The 22,914-nt window shown below is 43.9% G+C and overlaps 1 protein-coding gene across 1 annotated transcript in view; it reads left to right on the top strand.

Annotated features, from left to right (window-relative positions):
- kcnn1a (potassium intermediate/small conductance calcium-activated channel, subfamily N, member 1a) overlaps positions 1–22,914 on the top strand; it is a 77,653-nt gene that overhangs the window by 34,096 nt on the left and 20,643 nt on the right. Inside the window, 3 exon segments of the mRNA XM_056293282.1 lie at positions 13,133–13,606; positions 16,696–16,791; positions 17,481–17,899. Of these exon segments, the coding sequence (XP_056149257.1) occupies positions 13,133–13,606; positions 16,696–16,791; positions 17,481–17,899 (989 nt within the window).

The following is a 22,914-nucleotide window of genomic DNA, read 5'->3' as shown; positions in this document are numbered from 1 at the left end:
CCCAGCACAGTGTCCAGAGCATGGAGGAGGTACCAGGAGACAGGCCAGTACACCAGGAGACGTGGAGGAGGCCGCAGGAGGACAACAACCCCGCAGCAGGACCGCTATCTGGTCCTTTGTGCAAGGAGGAACAGGAGGAGCACTGCCGGAGCCCTACAAAACGACCTTCAACAGGCCACTAATGTGCAGGTTTCTGCTCAAACAGTGAGAAACAGAATGCATGAGGATGGTATGAGGGCCCGACGTCCACAATTGGGGCTTGTGCTCACAGCCCAACACCGTGCAGCCCGATTGACCTTTGCCAGAGAACATCTTGGTTGGCAGATTCGCCATTGGCGCCCTGTGCTCTTCACAGATGAGAGCAGGTTCACACTGAACACATGTGACAGACGTGAGAGAGTCTGGAGACGCTATGGAGAACGTTCTGCTGCCTGCAACATCCTCCAGCATGACCGGTTTGGCGTTGGGTCAGTGATGGTCTGGGGAGACATATCCTTGGAGGGCCACACAGACCTCTACGTGCTAGCCAGAGGTACCATGACTGCCATTAGGTACCGGGATGAGATCCTCAGACCCATTGTCAGACCATATGCTGGTGCAGTGGGCCCTGGGTTCCTGTTCATGCATGACAATGATCGTCCTCGTGTGGCCAGAGTGTGTCAGCAGTTCCTGTATGTCGAGGGCATTGATGCTATGGACTGGCCTGCACGTTCCCCAGACCTGAATCCAATCGAGCACCTCTGGGACATCATGTCTCCTACCATCCGCCAACGCGATGTCGCACCACAGACTGTCCAGGAGTTGACCGATGCCCTGATCCAGGTCTGGGAGGAGATCCCTCAGGAGACCATCTGTCGTCTCATCAGGAGCATGCCCAGACGTTGTAGGGAGTGCATACAGGCACATGGAGGCCACACACACTACTGAGCCTCATTTTGAATCGCCTTGAAGAATTTCCACAGAAGTTGGATCAGCCTATGTTCTCATTTTCCACTTTGATTTTGAGTATGATTCTGAATCCAGACCTTAATGGGCTAATGATTTTGATTTCCATTGATCATTCTTAGGTTATTTTGCTCTAAACACATTCCTCTGTCTAATAAATAAAGATTTTCAGCTGAAATATTTCATTCATCGAGGTCTATATTGTGTTTTTAGGTGTTCCCTTTATTTTTTTGAGCAGTGTAATTGGAGCCACATTTAAACCATTTTAAAGTTTGAAATAAGTATTGCCATGATACACAATCAGAGGCCTTTTGGGCATCTAATGATATGATTACTGCTTCTTTTTCCTTATCCTTTATGTTATGTAATTACCAGATATTATCTTCACTGTATTTTCCAGTAATTAAACCAGTCTGATCAGGATAGATAATTTGGGTGATAATCTTACTGACCCATCTAGCCAAAATTGCTACTAAAATGCACAAGTTTCCATTCAATAGTGATCTTGGCCTATACAGCTGGCATTCAGTAGGGTCTTTACCTTCTTTATGTATTACCACTATGGTGTTTTTTTCCCCAGGAGGGGGCCATAACCTTTAACTCAAATGCATGATGGTATGCTTTTAATAACAGGAGAGATAACATGTCTTAAAAGGTTTTGTAAAACTCATTAATAAATTCATCTGGTCCTGGACTTTTATTATTTTTTCAGAGTGGAGATCACCTGCTCAATTTTCCATTCCTCTGTTGGTTCATCTAATTCCTTGGCCAATGATTCTGTTAATTCTGCCAATTTTATGTCTTTCAGAAATGTTTCAAGTTGTGCATCCTCAGAGCAAGTGTCTGAGTTATTATATAGAGAGTTGTAAATCTCTGCGAAGGATTCTGCTATCTAATCTGGTTTAGTGTGGACTTTGGAGTTCTTGTATTTTATTCTACACACTGTTAGGTGGGTGCTGTTTTTTTTTTCAATCTAAATGCCAGTAATCTACTTGCTCCGTTACTATATTCATGATATCGCTGGTTAGTGAATCTTAAGCTCCATCTTCTCTGATTATTTTTTATTGCATGTTGTAGTATTACGACAGGCATGGGCGCAAGTCCATGAATACTGGGATGGCATCCAGTGCTTTATCTGTGCCCCTGTCCACAGGGTTAGCAGTTGTGTTAGGAAGGGCATCTCACGTACAATTCTGCCAAATCCTTATGCGGATTGAGTAGACCATACCGGATCGGTCGAGGCTCACTACCAGATCAGTCGAGGCCTGTGTTAACAATGACTGCCATTAGTGCTGTGCCCTCACAGGTCACCGATAGACACTATAAACTGATGAGTTCTCTACAGGTTGCATTAACAGTTTTAATAAGACTAGGAAATATGGTTTCTTTGTTTTTCTAAATCCTTTATTTTATCCTCCAGTTCCCGCTGTTTGGCATCCTTTTCTTAGCACATGTGAATGAAATAATGTGACCTCTGATGTACACTTTAGCATAGTCCCACAGTATAGTTGTCTATAGTTGTGTCTTACAACTCTGTGTTGCATGACGTGTGTGTTAGGGGTATATTCCTGTATTACTAACCCATAACTGCATCTTCTACTGTTTATTGTTGCTTTGCATGTCAGCATGTATCAAATGATGGTTGTGGTCAGTATTGCTTGGCTGTATCTTGTTGCTTTGTGCTGCTGGCATGGCTATATGTGCCAAAATGGTGTTTGCTAATGCTGAATTATTGTACTGATGTTTTGCTCTTTCCCGTTGCTATGCATGGCTTGTGTTCTGTGTTGAGCATTTTCATTTGTTACTGTTGCTGTCTGTATGGCATCTTGTTGTCTTCATTCTGTAATTTTATCATTTTATAGATTTTAAGGACTGCAAAGACTGCAGTTGAAAATTAGCCAGCTGGCTAACACTGGCACATTTACAGAAATGTTGAATCATGTGTGTTGTCCTTACTAATATCTCTGATGAGATATTAGTATATAGGGAGTTATCAAGGTTTGTCGTAATAAAGGCGGCAAATTCTTTATCATTAAGCAGGGACTCATTAAATCTCCATCGTTTAGAGGTTGGTGTATGACCTATTGCCCACGTAAGTGCGATGGGTTAATGATCAGAGACAGTAATGGGTATTATTTCTATGTCCACTACTCTATGCAAGTCTGACTTAGAAGTGAAAAAACAATCAATCGTAGAATAGGATGCATGTCTACATGAATAGTACGTAAAGTCCCTGTTCCTAGTAAACTTTCTTCTCCAGACATCCACAAGGCCCGATTCAATAAATAGGTGTTTAAGCATTTTACTCATTTTGGGGAGGGGAGTTTCCGATGCAGGTTGTCTACCCATGAGTTGTGACAAAACACAGTTTAAATCACATCCCATCAGTAAAAGTCCAGAGCTATGTTGTATTGTATTGTTGAAGATTGTTTTAATGAATCTGGGTTCATCATCATTTGGTGGATATTTCATATTTGGTGGCTATTTCAGTACCATCAATTTACTCATTTACCCAAGATATACCTACCCTAATTTTCTTTAGGTATTAATGTAGGTGTGAAATCTGGGGGTGCCTCTGAAGCTGAATGGTTACAGTGTATGCCACATGGTTGCAAAGTTGCCGGTTTGATTCCAGCCGACAACCTTTGTTGCATGTCATACCCCCCCCTCTCTCCCATTTCCTGTCTGCCTCTTCACTGTCACTGTCTAATAAAGGTGTAAAAAAAAAAAAAAGAAAAAGAAATTGACGTGTCTATGTATTAGGATGGATATGCCACTTTTCTCTCTCCGAATGGTGTAAAGAATAGCATACTTTGCCGGAGCCTACCCCAGCAGGTGTAGCATCAGCGTCGGTTGTAGAAGACGCCTTTTTCTCTGGTTGCTCTTAGATTGGCTTAGATTTTTTTAGTAAATCCAAATTTTGCGACTAAGCTCCCTTGTTTTCTTTTTGACATAGCTATCTGTATGCTGACTACAAAATAGAAACGAATAATGGCTATTCGGCGCGTAGGCTGAGTGGGACGAAGAGAGTTTTTTTTTCCCCTGATTGCGCCGCCACGCTTCGATGGCGATGACAAGAATTGCATGCATGCCGGTATCTTAAAAGGGAATAGTGATCCTCATGTATGACTCATGCATCAATAGTAGCCTAATTTTACGCATGATCCATGATGATGAAGACACAGAAAAATAGAAATGCATAGCATATTGTCAATATTTTAGAGCCCTCCCAAAATTTCACAAATCCTGTTTTCAGGGAAGCTCATGTTTTAGACCCTGTTTATACTTGGTTTTAAAATGCGTTTTGGGCAATCGGATCACAAGTGGACAGCGAGACACATCGTTGTTTACACCTGTGTCTATCATGCATCTCCAAATGCTTCCTGCTGACCATTTGTGATCAGATTTCGTTACTCTGAAGAAGAAGAAGATTTTGTTACTGTCTACGTCTTGTTGGGGGCGCATCAGGACACATTAACACTTACACTGCAAAATATAGTATGTGGTCAAATGCGTCCCAGACCACCTCGGCAAGTGGTTTGAGCAACCGGTTCACAAAACGTTTTGGTGGTCGTTTACACTTGTATTTAGTGCTGTCCTCTTGTGATCCAATTGCAAAAAAAAAAAAAAACGAAACAAAGAAAAACAAAAGCATTTTAAAACCAAGTGTAAACGGGGTCTTATTGGCTCCCCGTACTTTGCACCCTGTTCAGTCCATCTGCAAGTACTTATTTTAAGAAGTTTGGAGACAGCCGCGGGAGAACTCGACTCTGGTTGGTCATTGTCTCCATCTATCTGTACATTCTCCTTTCTAATTTTACCCATCAAGTCTTCATTCCTTTCTTTAAGTTTTTCAACTTGGCTTTCAAGGCAGGTAACAGCAATCTGTAGTGAAGCCACTTCGTCAGACCATGTCGATAGTTCTCCCTCCATGTTTTAAAGTTCGTCTGTATATAAGGGGTCAGCCCCTATATATATGTTCCCTCAGTCCTGTGGGTTAGCTATCAAATCGGTTAGCTATTGATTAAGTTTAGGTTAAGGTTAGGGTAAGATAGAGGTTGAGGTTAAGTCAGGTTAAGGTAGGTTAGGTTAAGTTTAGGTCAATTAAATGAAATAGGGGTTGAGGGAACATAGGACTGAGGACGCTCCCTCATACAATCCATTTCAGATTGAATTGCGATCGTATTATCAGTGATTTCTGATCTTATGGCTTGCAATTCACCTTTCAGGGCATTAAAGTCTTCAGCTAGTGCAGTCTTCAATTCTTCCCTCAATCTTCCCTCAGGAATGGGATGTTAGGGTGGATTCCCTTTATGGAGGACGCCTGTGCGTGACTTTGTTTAACGTGGGGAGAGTGGTGCACAGACAGCCACCACACGGTCCTTGACAGATCTGGGTCAGGATCCAGTGACATGGAGTCCAAGATGACTGGGGGCCCATTTCTGCAGCAGCCTTCATCCGCCTTCCCAGCCGTTGTGATGCTTCCCTAAAATCAGACATCATCCTCCGCCTGTTCCACCGTTGAGGTCTTGGTTGGATTGCTCTTTGTCAGGGACCCCCCCCCCCCCCTTGACCTTAATGCCATGAGTGACCATACCAGGAGCATAGCTCCGGATGGCTTTGCTCTCGGGAGCTCAGGACCATTTATTCATTTATTCTTTATTTCAGATCCCCAGATAACTGCCTCAGCAGCGACTATTCTTCCTGGGGTCTAACAGTACAATAGTTAATTTAAAAGTCAACAAGCAAAAACAGAACATATATCAATATAACAGCAATAACCAGAAACATCACACAAAACTATACTTATCAAACAGCTTTGAGCACTACACGAAATTCAATATATCCATCATACCCAATTAGACAAAAACAAAAACAATTACCATGAATGAGAAAAAATATTAATTAAAATAATTAAAATAAAGCAGACACGAGGTATAACAGAATACAGTAAACAGATGTAAAAATAGACCTAATCTAAAACAATCTCTTTCTGCATTACATATTTTTTCAGCCTCTTCCTGAATCCAACTCTGCTGGTAATTGAAACCAAATGTTGCGGAAGTCCATTCCAGTAAGTAATTGCCCTGTTACAGTCTTTTTTAAGGCATCAGTTCTGGGTTTAGGCAAGGTGAAATGACCCCTCCCAGCATGTCTAGTGCCATAGTCATGACCATCACTAGTAAGAAACAGCTGACAGGAGAGGCAAACAGGTTTATGTAGTGTATAAATGTTTTTCATAAATAGAATCAGGCTACAAGCTAATCTCTCATTGACTCTCATCCATGGCAATCCCCCCCCCCCTTTTTTTTCCTCCTTAATTGTACTTGGACAATTACCCCACACTCCCGAGCCATCCCGGTCACTGCTCCATCCCCTCTGCCGATCCGGGGAGGGCACATTCCTCCTCCGATACACCTGGAGCTGCCAGACACTTCTTTTCACCTGACAGTGAGGAGTTTTGCGAGGGGGATGTAGCGCGTGGGAGGATCACGCTGTTCCCCCCAGTCCCCCCGCCCCGAACAGACGCCCCGACCGACAGAGGAGGTGCTAGTGCAGCGACCAGGACACATACCCACACTCGGCTTCCCACCCGCAGACACGGCCAATTGTGTCTGTAGGGACGCCCGACCAAGCCGGAGGCAACACGGGGATTCGAACCGGCGATCCCCGTGTTGGTAGTCAGTGGAATAGACCGCTATGCTACCCGGACGCTCATGACAATTCTTTATGCATTCTTTCAACACTTTTTCTAATTGAGTAATGCAGAGTGAGTCTTGCAGCTCTATTTTGGGTAAGCTGGATTTTATTTAGTTCTTTGTTTAGATGCATTTGACGATTGCTGGGCAGTGGTCAAGATGTGACAAGACTAGGGATTGTATGACTTGCTTAGTAGTTGTATTATGTAGAAAGTAGGCACTCATTCTAATGATTGATATACTTCTGCTCAATTTTTGTTACAATATTATTAATGTGAGTAGCCCAAGAGAGTGTTTCATCTATTGTAACCCCCAGCAACCTGGCCTCCTTAACTTGTTCAATATCAATACCTTGCAAAGAAATACACAGTCTGTGTTCCTTTCTTTGAACATGCTTTGAGCAAATAACAAGACATTTCGTTTCAGCTTATTTTCAGTGACCCAATTAGAAATCTGCATTAACTCGTCTTGAAGTAGACTGTTCAAGTCTGTGGCATTCTTTGCGGAAGCATATATTGTAGTGTTGTCTGCGTAAATTGCCGTGTGAGCATTTTTAAAAATATGTGGCATATCGTTTACAAATATTGAGTATAGTAGAGGTCCAAGACAACTTCCTTGAGGAACACCGCATTGTAGTGTCTTGATACTTGACAAAGTTCCATTAAACATGACATGTTGTTGTCTGTTGAATAGGTAGCTTTTTCATCTAGTCAATAGCTGAGAGTTTGAAGTCATAAGCTTCTAGTTTTATAAGTAGCAGTTCATGGACGATATCAAAAGCTTCTCCACCAAGACAAGGTGACAATTCATGGAGAAGTAGCCCTCTCAGGGATGATAGGGCATCTGACTTGATTGCTTCAGCGGTCATAACTGTAACTTCAGTCCGGGCGGGCGAGGCTTGATTTTGGCTAAATGAAGCACCGTGCATTGGGGGGGGGGGGTGTTTGCAGGCCTTGCTGAGTTATATTTACATTTTCGAGATTTGCCGCCATCCAAGTCAATATTCCTGACTTAATTTAGGTTCTTGTATCTTTAAGGTGTGAGTTGTTTTATTGGTTTTGATACGAACAAAACCATTTTAGTATCAAATCATGTAGGCGCTTCGAAAAAGACGTCTTACTCCATATATTGTTCCTTATTTTTTTTTAATAAGGTGGTACATATGTCTGGCCTTTGGACGAACAGACCGGTTTTTCAGCTCTCTGTCCGGCGTCTTGTGCAACTTCTGGATGGATGCCTATTTGTCCTCCGCTTGATGATAATGAATAAAAATCGTGTGCGCTCATAAATTCATTCGGAGTGCTAGAGCGGACTTTGTTACACTGCTTCTATTGGCTACTGTGAAAGAAGTCTGTGTTTTTATTGGCTAATGGTGTGTGTGAGCACTCTGAAAGTACGTATTGATGATTGCAGTTATTTTCATCGTCAATATTATTATTGTACAGGTTATTGGCTGATGTACCTGTCAAATCAATGATCTTGTATTTCATTGGTCGCCAATCACCAAACACGCAGTGTAATAACAGTTTTGTTAAAGTTGGCACCAGCTGATCGTTGAACTTATCTCATCTAGTTTACCAAAAGTCAATCAAAATGCCAAAACGAAAAACTGTATATAACCCTGAGTGGTGTAAAGAACATACATTCTTTACGAAAGTGCCAAGGATGAATTTCATGCATTTTGCAAGCTTTCCCGAGCCGATAATGTACCCAGCATCCCTCCTCTGCACGTCCAAACCATTGCAATCTCACATCTCTTGCTGTTTGTGTAAATAATCACATTGGAGACCCGCAGCGTATGTACAATGCATGACTTCTTTATTGTAGTCCAATGAGAGGGTCTAAAGACAGGATGTTGTGTTGCTGTAAAGCCCACCGAGGCAAATTTGTAATTTGTGATATTGGGCTATACATATGAAATTGACTTGACTTGACTTGACATTAGTATGACGTAAAACTCCAATCCCTGTTTCCTGCTGGGGTGTATCATTCACACAATGCTCGGGGAGGGGCTTAGACCAACAGTCCCATCTAACATCTCCCTTTTTGTAGTTAACATGAACCCTTGTATAACTGATTCCCGGAGTGCCTCCAGTGTAAGAGTAACCACCTATACACTGAGTTTAAGTCTATCAATAAATCATATTTTTCAGATTCAGAACTTCTTCCTCCCCCTTTCAACTTTTCTAACTTTAACAAAACCCATGGCCCAGAATCCAGTCCTTTGTATACATTCAGTCTGTTTGGCACTTTCACTAACCTGCCACTACTTGTCCTGTAGTGCGCTGTGAGTGGTGAGCTGCCTACAGGCTGGGGCAGGTCAATTTGCCTGGCTGGGCTGAGTTCTTGGTCGCTTGTGTCACTGTCCACAGTGTCACAATCCTTATCCTTGCCCATTGTGGTTTTTGACTACTGTGCTGCTTGCTGTGTTGCTCAGGGTGGTGTCTGAGAGTCTCTCTCTCCGCTGGTCTCAGGTTCACCTGATTGCATCAGTAGTGTGTCCCCTCTACATCCACCAAGTATGATCTGGGATGCACCTGTTGAAGGCACACTCCTTTCCTCCACCTGCCTGTCCTGTCTCCAGGTAGAGGCTTCATTCTGATGTCTTGGCTGATAGACAGTTTGGGCAGATCTCTGGCTGACTTGTCGTACCAGAATTTGACTATTTGGTGTTTAATCCGCAGCCTTTCAGGGACTCCTGCGATGACACTTGGCTCCAAAAGTGTGTCAGAGACTGCGAGAGGAGTCCTCAGTCTCTGAGCCAGTAGTCTTTGTGCTGAACTGCTATGCATGCTCTCTGTGGGTGTGTTTCTCCACTGCAGAATGGCAATCCATGGGTCATTACCTGCACTAGCTTCTTTCTTGCATAGGTTTTTTACTATCTTCACAGCCGACTCTGCTTTCCCATTAGACTTTGGGTGTCTGGGTGATTACATAACATGTTCCAAATCCCATTTCTTTGCAAACTTCCTGAATGTTTGACAGCCAAACTAGGATCCACAATCTGTAATCACCCAGTCAGGCTGCCTGTGTCGTGCAAATAGGCCTTTGTATCTCAGTGCTGTGGTTTCTGTCAAGAGATCTGGGAGCAGCGCTATTTCCCATAAATCTGAGTAATAGTCTACCATGAGCAGGAAGTCGTTGCTTGTCTTGTCTGAACAGGTCCATGCTAAGGATCTGTCATGGCCGTGTGGGAAGTGCATGTGACATCATTTTTTCTCGCTGTAGTTCGTGTGAGTATTCATTACATGCTGAGCACTGGCTCACACAGTCCTTGATCTCACCTTGCATGTTGGGCCAGTACAGTGTGTCTCTGGCCTGTCTGTAGTGTGCTTCACCTGCTACATGACTGGCGTGGATGCGTCTCAGCATTTCTGTGTGCAGTGATTTTGGAACTCACTTGTTGACTTTTGAAAAGCACTTCGTCCTGTGCACCAGTCTCATCCCGGATTGACCAGTATTCTCTGATTGCTAGGGGAGTTTCCTCTCGGTGGTCCGGCCACCCCTGTAGCACTACCGCTTTCAGTATCTGGAGATTTACATCTTACTCCGTATGCTTCCTGATCCGAATCAGGCGCTGGCTGGTGACATTTAGGTAATCAGCTTGATTTATCTGTTTAGTGTCCTCTGTAGTTTGCAAACTGTATGGCGTGTGTATTCTGTGTCTGTTTTCTTTGATGGTGCTGTGGCTCTGCTCAATGTGTCGCTGATGTGCATGTCCAGGCCTGGCTTGTACACTACCTTGAGGCTGTAGTTCTGAAGTGTGAGCAGCATGCTCTGGAGCACTTGGGTGCGCCGAGGAGGGGCTTGTTAAAGATTGAGACAAGTGGTTTGTGGTCTGTTTCTGTTGTGATCTCCCCTCTCCCAAAAAGATAATAGTGTAAGCGCTGGCATGTGAACACAATGCTCAGGCACTCCTTTTTGATCTGTGCATAATTTTGTTCTGTTGGTGTTAATGCTCGGGATGAAAACACAACTGGCTGACCTTCCTGTAGTAGACAACAGCCAAGCCCTTTCTGACTCGCATCACTCTGTATGGTTACTGGCTTGGTCTCATCATAATACCTCAGGATCAGGGCTAATGCGACCAGTTGCTTGATATCCTCAACTGCTGCTTCGTGCTTTGGTACCCAGTGCCATGTCACGTCCTTGTCTAGTAGTCTCTGTAGTGGCTCACATACCTCAGAAAGGCGTGGTATGAACTTTGTGAGATAGGTCATAAACCCTTTGAACCGTTGCACTGCCCTGGTGTCTGTGGGGTGGAGCATTTCTTGGATTTGGGGCATTTCTTGGATTGCCCTGATTTTTTCTGGGTCTGCCCTGAGTCCCTCTGCCAACAGAATGTGCCCACAAAACTTGACCTCTTTGACCTTTAACCCTAGCTTCTTTAGACTCAGTCTCAGTTTGACCTCTCTGCACCTCTCCATGAATGCTATCATCTTTGTGTCATCTGTCTCCCCACAGCCAGCTATTAGTATGTCGTCTGCGATGGGTTCCACACCACTGAGCCCAGCCAGTAGTTCATGCTGCTTTCGCTGGTATATTTCAGGGGCCACGGATACACCAAATGACAGCTTCAACCAGCGCTTCCTGCCCCAAGGTGTCTAGAATGTGATCATATAACTGCTGTCCTCATCTAGTTTACATTGCAGGAAGGCATCACGTGCATCGATAAGGGTGAAGATGTGAGCCTTGGGCAGTTTATATACCCATTCTCAAGGGTTGGCATTATGTAATGAGACCTCCTCAAAGCTTTATTGAGTGCCTTGGGCTCAATGCAGATCCTCAGTTTCTCTGGCTGTCTGACTATCACCATGTTATTAATCCACTTCGTGGGCTGTGACACTGGGGCTAAGTGACCCTCTCTCTCATGCTTGTCTAGCTGGGCCTTAACTGCATTTCTAAGTGCCACCGGAACTTTACATGGAGAAGCCTGCACTGGGGCTACTTTACTGTCTAGCTCAAAATGAACTTTCCCTGGGAGCGATTCAATTGGGCCATTGAAGATATCATCATAGGTATTGACAAGCTGCTGCTTGGTTAGTGAATCTGTTCTGCTATGCTCTACCTTAAGAAGCTCCTCAGGGATGGTGAAATGCATTAACCCTAGGCGCTCGCAGGTTGAGCCTGACAACAGGGGCCTCTGATTGCTTCTCACTATCTCAAAGTCCAGTTTGTGTGTTTTGTCCCTCATTACACTCTTTGTGCTGAATATCCCAATAGAGCACATTGTTTCACCTGAGTACAGTACCAACCTGGTTTGGCTTGGTAATAGCTTCACTTCAGGTGCCAGTCTCCTCTTATCTTTTAGACTCATCACATTACAGGTTGCCCCTGAATCTAACTGACATCTCTGAGACTCATTATTAATTTTTATGTTGGCAAACCATTTTTTTCCCTGTCTTTGAACTGCTCCTATGTGCTCAGTTGAGTAGATGTGGGCCTCTGTGTTGGTCCCGTCCACATCCTCATGGGCCACAGTGTCTGCTGTTTTCAGTTGGATTGGCTCCTCTTCATGCACACTTTAGAAAAATGATTTGCTGTTCCACAATGGGATAACGGGCTGTTGGACAAATGGGCTTTCGATCCAATGGGACATTTTTCAGACTATTGGGGGTTTCAGGATAGTGGGCCGTCGGGACAATGATATTGCACTGTCAAGGCAGAGCTCCAAATCTGTTTGAACTTTCCAGAGGAGTGTATAGAGATGTACCACAAATTCCTTTCCAATAGGAAAATCTTGGAAGCAGCTGGGAAAGGAGTACATATTACAAGTAGACATCTTTTGTGGGTAGAACATTTATTTTATCCTGTCAGTTTATAGAGCAGGTTTTGGTTCAATTTGATCGCAACTGTTAAATAGGTATTGTGTTCATTATGTGTCTTTTGAATTGGATGTCCCCCTTTTTGGGCTTGGGTGTCCTCCTTTTGGGGGCCTTGACAGTAGCCACCCTAGTTTTGAGCCATCCAATCTTGAAGGCACTTTCTTGAGGGAAAGCTGATATACATGCAACATACTGTACAATGGAAAACACGAATGGAGATGTGAGCAGTTTTAGTCAAACTTTATTCTATACCTGTTTCTTTTGTAATGCTTTTCATCTTGTTTGTAGAGGAAAGCCAATATCCACTCAAAGCATTATAAGTAAACAAATTGCCTTCCTATTGTCAGCGCTGACTAAATGACACTCAAGGAAAATGGCCTTGAGTACGCTGACCTTTCTAAATCCAAGTAACCAGTGGCACAATATCAGGTCATAGATATTTTTCTACCCCTAACTTCTGACATGTCCTGGTAAGCTCTGAATCACTTTGAGTTCGTAACCAAATGTAGCTAAACTTGCTTTGTAAGAGCCCTTCCCTCTCTTGCTCATCTCAGGAACCTGCTACACTGTTGCTCCATCCCCAAGTCTGTACCTGTGTATGTTTTCAACACACAAACTGCCTCTAATGTGACGTGTGTTCTCTTTCTCCCTTCCGCTGGGCAGGCCAATACTGAGCAGAAGAAGCTGAGCCATGCTGGATCCAAGCCCTCCCTCTCCGAGAGCAGCAGCCGACTCCCTCAGATAGCCATGAACACCTGCAAGTACAATGGCGGAGTGGTGAGACCACTAGTTGGCAGCCTGGCCTCCTCGTCACGCCGCAACCTCGCAGAGCTCGACTCGGAGACGCAGCCTCTGCAGACGCTGCACAGTTCTGGCCTGGAGGTGGTGGTGTCCAAGGGCAACAGCGGCGAGGACCCCAGCAAGGCGTCCAATGAGAGCTTGGTCAGGGAGGGCGGCGGGGGCGGAGGTGGAGGTGCACCGCAGAAGAAGAACAAGGACATTGGCTACAAGCTCGGCCACCGGAGGGCACTGTTTGAGAAGCGCAAGAGGCTCAGCGACTACGCACTCATCTTTGGGATGTTTGGGATTGTTGTCATGGTGACGGAAACGGAACTGTCATGGGGGGTTTATACTAAGGTGGGTATGTGCATGTGTTTTGCGGGGTTTGAGTGTGTGTGTGTGTGTGTGTGTGTGTGTGTGAATCTGCAGTTATGTGTTGCGGTTGTTATTGTGGTTAATGATTATATATCTACCTATACAATTACATCTACAATGTCTCTTTTTTAAAGGTGTGAGTTGCATTGTGGAGTTGTCATTGTTACCAAACTGATTGATAATAATTGACATAAGTTATTTGAAAAACAGCACTTCGGATTTGCGTCAGTATGGACATATAGGTTCATATACTCTTTGAGTTATCATAAGGTCTGGACTATGACAGTCTGAACGATATGTCATTTCAATATGATTTTAAAGGCTTAAAAAAGATTTTCACAGCTCCACTAGAGGCCTCCAGGCATTCACACTGATTGGATTTTCTACGATAACATGTAGAAGCTATGCTTGTTTATTATAATTACTGGAGTTTTCTTTGTCATGTAATTGGAAGTCAGCCCCTTAAACCTAACAACATGGCAGGAGAGAAAAAGGTTTAGAGATAAAAAAAATAGGGAAAGAGGGGAAAAGAAGGAGATGAGTAGAAAGGACGATAAAGATCAGTTGGAATAAAAGATGTAAAATCTCATGAGCTTCAAACTGTCAGACAATATCTTTGACCGCTGGTTTGAGTGGCGGTGACCCAACATAGTGCGAACAAGAGGAACTGGCGAGCACGGACTTCCGTGTGGTGGTTTGGTTTCAGGAATGTTGTGACCCAACCTGGTCACTATACCCCTTGACCCGTCATTGGCCCCTTGTATCAGCTAATCACTTCCATTAGGTCAGGGCATATTGAAGAGAGTCAGTCCCATTCGCTTACTGTCAGAGCACACAAAAGTGGGTCCTTTACAATATTTTACAAGGCCATTTTCACTTGAGACCTGACAAGTCAATATACAACAGTCAGTCCTATAGCATGTGATAGATCATTAGTCTTGTCTGGTTGAAGGTGTGTTAATTGGTGAAATCAGCAGGTGTAGTGTTGGATTGATATACATAGCACACGACTGAATCACGGCAAAACAGATCACTGCGTCCTTTCAAAGCAGTCTATATGCGAGTAAGGTTTGGAGGATATTAACAATGAAAACATTTAAATAGAGTTCTCTATTCTATGTTGTGTGGCAACTGGATAGCTCAGTAGGTAAGATTGCCGGCTTTCCCGCCAGAGATTGGGGGTTCAAACCCCGCTATGGCTCCTAATGCTACACAAGCCCTCTCAGATCACTTGGGATAAACGCATCTGCTAAATGAAATTGTAATTGTGTCCCTGTAAAATTGATGTGCCTCTTAATTGATGACATAAAATAACCTATGGGATGATCTATGTGGTTTTTAGACAGCCAGCAGGTTTGTCTTTAAAGGCCTGTTGTTGAGGGAGTTTCCCTCCATTCATCAAGGTGACCTCAGCTGAAATAGAATTGGAAGTCCCATTGATGTGCGGTACCACAGCTCGCCCAGATAAGTAAGACAGGCACCACCGTGGATGGTCCATTTTCAATCTCGCATGTCACACTGCACACTAAACATCTGAGTCACAGCCAAGGTTCTCCAGGCCCTGAAGGAGGGGAAACATGTTAACAGGCAGTGGGCATTGGGACCAAAATATCCTTGAACCTCTGGCGGGGGTGGGGTGGGCTGGGCTGGATTAATTGGTTTACTCAATGTTATTCCACCAGGGGCTCTTCAAAACAATCTCAGACATTAGAGTGTCTTGAGAACATGTTGCAGACCCAAGGGGCAAAGCAATCTAGTTGATAGCTAAATATCTCTAATAAGGACCACCAAAGGACAAAGTGTTAGCAGGGAGCCCTTACTGTCATCAACGTGACGATTGTGAGTGATGTTTCTACTTGTTGTGTCGGTCATTTGTTGCTGGATGTTGTGATTATCATAAAAGTACTTCCATCATTAGTATACTGCAGAGCGGCGTTTTTACACCACAGCTGTCGAATTGATTTATCAAATGGCATTTTACCAACAGAGAGGGGGTGACTTGAGTAGCACAGGTTCTCATTCCCAAGATCTATGGCCCCTACACGTACGCGCGCACGCGCGCACACACACACGCACGCACGCACGCACGCACGCACGCACACACACACACACACACACACACGCAGAGAGGACTGCAGCACTAGTATCCTGTTGGTCTATTCATCACCAGCACTGCTCAGTATGGTGGCCTCCTGCTAATGTTAGCCCTGTCTCTCCTGCACCTACCATTAGATGGAAAGTCCCCCTTTTAGTGCTTGAAGTTGATTAATTGGTGGTTTGGACGGTGGAGAACAGTGCTGTACCTTCTCCATGCACCTGCAGTTGTATTGTTTGGCAGTATTCTGACTGTGTTGTTTGCAAAAACCAATTATCTGCTGTTTGTTTGCATTTTAAGCTAATAATAACTGCTGTTGTTGTTGTTCGTGTGTGTGTGTGTGTGTGTGTGTGTGTGTGTGTGTGTGTGTGTGTGTGTGTGTGTGTGTGTGAGACGCGCATATATACTCAGTTGCTGGAGCGAATGTACATGTGTGCACATGTGTGTTTGTGGGTGTATCTTGGTTTTACTCCCCCAAGGCACGGATGTGAACCTCACACTACTACTGCAGCCACTCTGAATAGGAGCTCTTCAAATGATTATAATTATCTGCCTTCTCAACAATAGCCGTTTTTTAGTATTTTTACCTTTTTTTTCCATCTGGAAGACATCAGAGTTACGGGGCAGCGATTCAGCTTCAGCTAGAATCCGTTGTTTTGCTTTCATGGCCATCTTGTTTCATCTTGTTGCTTAGCTGCAGAATTCAGGCCGTATAGTTGCTATGATCTGGCTTTAGTGTACAATTGTGTTTTGAGGTTGAAAAAAGGCATTGCAACTACGGAAGAAGACATACACAATATTACAGCAAATAGTATAACTGATGCAGGCCAGAGGACAGGGTTGCACAGTATGTCTGTACTGCATTTTTTGTATACTGATGTAATGTATTAGAAATCGGCATGAAAAATGTATATTATGATCATATAAGTGAATTTCTAATCGTTTTTTCCCCCCATTTCTTTGTCTTTCACCATAGGAATCTTCGTACTCATTTGCACTGAAATGCCTTATCAGCCTTTCCACTGTTATATTGCTTGGTCTTATAATAATGTACCATGCCCGGGAAATCCAGGTGAGTGTATCGCAAGAAATGAAGTCATTACACAATCATGTTATGGACTCCGTGTGGCAATGATGATGCTTATGATAAGGATGGTTCTGAAATGAGACATTTTCCCAATCCAACTACAGAATGCAGTGAAGCCAAGCTCAATTATCTTGACACATTTAGATTAAATTGTGCCTGTTATGAGTGGATTGCGACAGTTTGTCTTTTAAAGAGGTAAATAACTCAGTGTTAATGACTTTGTACACAGGCAAGTTGAGTACAGTCAGGGATTTAGCGAAAAATAAACCCAACTAAACTCCTTCCAGCCTTTCTCTAGTTCCAGTAGAAATTACAAAGATCACCCACAGATTTGATAGCATGTCCCTGAAGATTGGCATCATTCATAATATTTTATTGTTAAGTCCTCTTTCCAGTCCTATTTGCATTTCACCATGCTTCCATCATGTTGTTACTATGCTGGGATTAAACGGTATGATGTGCATAGTTGGCTAAATGACAATATGCAACTTTTATTTTGAGTCATCAAAGATGTCCTGAATTACTGTAATTCTCGTAGAGAGCTTCAAGATAGACATGAGTAACTTTAATGGTGGATAGAGCTCAACTTTAAATTAGCTATTGGATGCTAAAAAAACAAAAACAAATAGCAAACAAACAGAAAAACAAGCATGTATATCCGTGCTCTCCTCCAGCTGTTCATGGTTGACAACGGTGCGGACGACTGGAGGATAGCCATGACGTATGAGCGGATCTTCTTCATCGTGCTGGAGCTGCTGGTGTGTGCCATCCATCCCATCCCAGGCCAGTACGTCTTCACCTGGACAGCGCGGCTGGCCTTTACCTACACAGCGTCGGTGGCAGACGCTGACGTGGACATCATCCTCTCCATCCCCATGTTCCTGAGGCTCTACCTGATCGGCAGGGTCATGTTACTCCACAGCAAGCTGTTCACGGACGCTTCATCCCGCAGTATTGGCGCCCTCAACAAGATCAACTTCAACACCCGCTTTGTCATGAAGACCCTCATGACCATCTGTCCAGGAACCGTTCTGCTGGTGTTCAGTATATCCTCCTGGATCATCGCCGCATGGACCGTGCGTGTCTGCGAGAGGTAAATAGAGGGTGTAAAAACGCAATGGAGGTCACAACTAATTTTGTTTTAAAAAAATTTTTTTTTTTAAATGGCGGAGACACATTCACCTGCTGTGAAGTACGACACACTCTTTTTCCTCCATGCTGTCCTATTTGCCTTCCTCCTTCTCGGTGTTGCGTCATAGCACAATCGCTCATCCCAAGTGGTCCGCAGAAACGTGTGGGACAGCCTACTTCACGCGCCAACCAGCACACGCGCGCGCAACATACGTATACGCTAATGCGGCCACACTTCACTGCCTGAGTGTTAAAAAACAACTGTTTTGCGTTTCATTAGCTCAGCAATCACTCCACAACTCCCTACTCCTTGTTTTTATGGCTATTTTAGCAGGCTTGTCCATAATTCATGAGTGTCTAATTGTCTGTTTGCTGAATGGTTTGTTTTGGTAATGTGGAGCAGCCCCGGATCCCCAACCCGTTTTCCCCCCCTCAAAACTGTGCATCGAGCTGCATCTCAAGGGGGCAGCAGGGATTCTGACTGGAAATGAAAGAGGCAGGGGAAAAAAAAGTGAAAATGTCTTCTCATTTTTTTTATTTGCATATGGAAATGAGAAGTTAATGCCAGCTTTGATGTTTTAAAGTCATCTTGGTTTAGTTGGAGTGGAAGGGAGACTTGAGTTGGATGGGTGGAGAGTGGAAGACACAGCCACAGTTCGCGTATGAAACCGTCATTAGCGACGTACCATGCTGTATGATGTCCAGCATCGCTTCACTGGGGGATTTGCGATTAGACCAGCAGCCGGACTGGCCAATCGGACAGTCTCAGTCAGACTCAGCACAAACGTTTTTTCGTAAAATTGCTCTCCGGAAGTTCACCTTGCCTGCTTTTGCCAAGACCCCCTCCCCCTCCCTTACCCTTTCCTTGACTACTGTGTTCTTACAACCCCCCCCCCTTTTAACACCTCTCACTAACCAACACCCCTCGCACGATTGCCTTGTCCTCTCAACAAACCCCATACTCCCTCGGTTAGCTTAAACCCCCACGGGGACACCAGCAGTGAAGACGTCACCTTGAAATGTGACACTAGCTTCCTTTGCACCCAAACGCAGGATGGTGAGGAGCAACACCATCGAGCACAAATTGAAAACATCTCTCCAGCTCAGAAAACCTTCCTTGCTACTGCCTGGTTTAAAGTCCAACCGAAATTAAATTGAATTTCTTCAAAACAAAAAAATAGAGATCTGCTCTGTGTGTGTGGTCTGTCGAGTCCCATTTTAAGAAAAACAGAATCGCGACTCAAAAGGAAGAAATGTGCATTTTAGATTTTTTGTTCTCATGAAGGTGCCACCTATCCCAGCTTCTACTGGTAGGTGTGGATTTGGTTATCCATCACGTAGTTTGGTAATAGTCAATCAGCACATTTTATTTCGAGGACAGCTCCCTCCCCCCCACCAGGCCAGCCCGTTAGAACAGGTTTAGCAGTCTATACACCACGACACATCTGTATGTGTGTACCGCACTAACTTCGGCTGGCCTGCAGTGTCTAAGTTTAGATGTTGTGTAGTGTGGTGCAGTAGTGAGGAGTCCCTGCAGGCACCAAATGTGAATGGGTGAGGTTTTTAAGGGGAGCATGTCACGTCAGAGTTTGCGGTGCGGATTTGTAGCCTCCACTTTGCTCCATCGTGCTTTATCAACTGGGGTCAGAAACAAAGTGGCTTCTGCTCTCAGTGCCAACAGTGCACAAGTAACAACTTCAGTGTGTGTTTTCTGTAACTAATGTTACACACCCGAGTCTGGATTGCAGACCAACAGGGACGTTGGAACTATTTTCTGGGAGGGAGTGCTGTAAATTGGGGTGGGATGTGGGGGTTGGACTACGTCACCCCTCGCACCATTATCACCTCTTTCGTGGTGCCCCTGCAGCCCCGCCCTGGACAGCGCTGTCCAACACAGCAGTTCTGGTTAGACTGAGCTATTAATGAGCCCAACCCAAGGCTTTAAGTCTAAATTTGTTGAAAAGTATACAGCTATTAAGAAAACTAGGAAGTAAGTGTCTGTGAATGTTCTCATTCATCCAAGTCATGGTTCCTGAGGACTAGGAGGTAAGATTTACATGTTTACAAAGCATCTTTATTATTATGACAATAAAAAATGGTTCATATCAAAGAGGCATAGCTTATGTCACACATGCTCATATCAAACATGAAATCTTATTAAGATCCTTTAACAAAAAGGACAAAATCAAAAGTCATTAGGTAAATCATAGGCACTTGAAGGTACAAATATTTGTAGCCTACTTGAAAATGATACCACCTCTGAATAAATAAAATAAAATAAAATTGACTTGAAAGAAGGCTGGCCATTCCATATAGTCAAGTCAATTTTATTCGTATAGCCAAATATCACAAATTACAAATTTGCGCTGCAGAATATTGCAGCGAATCGGGGGGGGGGGCAGTCCGGGACCACCGTGACGCGAACCCGTATTTTCTGCACCGCAGGCGACAACGTTAACCAGTCGACTAAAGGTTCCGACCCGTTAGCCAAGGGCTAACGTGTCTTCTTATTCGTGTACTTATTCGTGACTCCTCTGGGTGCACGAGCGCTTCTGACACCAATGCAGCGAATTCGGGGGGCAACCACCGCAGCCAGGACACGAACCCGTATCTCCGGAGACATCGCTAATCGCTCGACTAAAGGGTCCGACCCCTTAACCAAGGGCTAACGTGTCTACTTATCCATGCACGTTATAATACCCAGCCGGCAAGGATTGGGTACTGAGACCTTGAACCGCAAGCCTAATCTGACCCCACTTGCTAGCTAATCAGGTTGTCAACGTGTGTGTATACGTCTACGTCACCACGTCAGACTGCATATTTGTGCACATCATGTTAATATGTGCCAATAACCGACTGCACACATTTTCATTAATTATTTCGTATTTTATGAATGCACATATAGGCTATATGTGCATTCATAAAATACGAAATACGCAGCATATGTTGTATTAAACTTTATTAACACGGGTCAGCGGTTTTTCTTGCTAGGTTGCAAAGGAGCCCTTCTTGGCTCAAGATGATGTGAAGCGCACTGGCCTGGCTATTTGTTTGCATAGTTAAAGACGCATGAAGTGCTTTGGGCAGGAGACAGACTTATTTCTGACAATCACATCTCTAGGCTATGAAAGCATATATTCTTTATGTTGTAAGGAAATATGAAAGACAGAAATTAAAGTCAGACCAACTTAAGCACCAATTCTTTGGTAAACCAAAAAAAAATTGTTGCAGTAAAAGAACGCTGTTAATGGGGGGCACGCCTACTTCCAACGTCTATGTAATCCTTATATATAAAACTTCATTAAAAGAAAACTCAACGTTAGGAAAAGTGCTCAACAAATAAGGAGCCAAATAATCTAGAGAGTCAAGTAAATTCTTTAATAGACAGTACAAGGCTGTTTCATGCCATAAGCAGTCAACAGCTGTCAATAAAGCTATACGGGAAATAACATATTAACTGCCTCGACATGCACATCACGTGCACGACGTCCGATGGGGAAGTACAACGTCCAATGTGGAAGGCAAAAGCACAAATTTTTGCCTACATTCAAAAATTCAAAAACATGGTGATTGCTAACCATCCAGTAAGGGGAGGGGTAGGTTGCATACAAGATTAATGGTATTTGTCTATTGGCATAATTTATTTATAATTACAAAATAGATGCTTATAGCTATGTCTGCAACTTCTGGCCAATTCATTTCTGTTATTCAATGTAGATATTTCTGGTTTGAAAGTGATAAAATATTTTTCAGTTAGACATAGATTGCACATTTTACTACAAAAGAGCGGCTAGAATTTTAAGAACAAGTACAACCCACCATTAAATACGGATTGCCAGCAAATCAACAAACGTAGCAGAAGACGAAACATCACCTGGTACAACCTACCTACCCTACAGTGACACCGTGACCACAAACATGGGTAAACAGTTTTTTTAAACTTTTGGAGAAGTGCTTCACCCCGGACCATCAACTGAGGAATATATTCAATAAGAACACCATCAAAATTAGTTATAGCTGCATGCCTAACAGTCAACAAATAATATCGTCCCACAACACAAGAATCATGAACAAATCAATGACACCTTCATCACAAACGGACACCCAACTGCAGCTGCCGTGTGAACGACTCATGCCCCCTCGAAGGTAAATGCCAGACAAAAGGAGTCCTCTACCAAGCTACGGTGACGAGAAATGACAACGGCAAAATAGAGCCATACGTCGGTCTAACAGAGGGAACATTCAAAAAGGTTTAATTCACTCACGTGTAGCTTTAGAAATGTAAACTACTAATAAGACACGTTAGCCCCTAGCTAACGAGTCTGACCCCTTAGCCGAGCGGTTAGTGATGTCGCCTTGTGGTGCAGTACACTCCGTGTCGAATCCCGCCCCGGGAAAGAAAACAACCGGTTACAGAAACAATCGTTTAAAGAATGTAACATCTTTAAGCCGTTATATTTGGTCATTGGCGGGCAGAAACATTAATTATTCAACCACCTGGAAAGTTCTCTCAAAAACAAAGCATATTGTAGCGAATTCGTGGGACAACCACAGGAACTGCCGCGGCGCGAACCCGTATCGCGAGAGACTGGCGCCATTATAGATCTGGTATCCAGTTCTACTATAATACAAACATGGTTGCATGTTGGTAACGGTCCGTGTGGGGAGCGAAAGAGGCGAAACGCACTGGCTGAAATGTTGTCTGGACCTAAAACACCTACAAAAATCGATGTTTGTGTGGCGAAGCGTTCGACTCGTGTCGAATACTTGTGAAACAATCCGGTGATAGAACTCGTCTCTCGAATCCAACTCCATTGTCGCGTCTCAAATTGCTAATCCGACTGTAAACAAACGACATATGTATGGAAGAGGAAGTTTTCGTAGGAAACGGAAGCGAGCAGCCAGCAGCTACACCTGAAAATATTGGCCGTTGCCCCATGGATGTATTATAGTAGTTCTACTAATCCATGCGTTGCC

Source organism: Lampris incognitus, chromosome 14, assembly GCF_029633865.1.
Source record: "Lampris incognitus isolate fLamInc1 chromosome 14, fLamInc1.hap2, whole genome shotgun sequence".
NCBI lineage: Eukaryota > Metazoa > Chordata > Actinopteri > Lampriformes > Lampridae > Lampris > Lampris incognitus.
The sequence above is the reverse complement of the archived record's forward strand: the minus strand, read 5'-3'. Positions and strand labels throughout refer to the sequence as shown.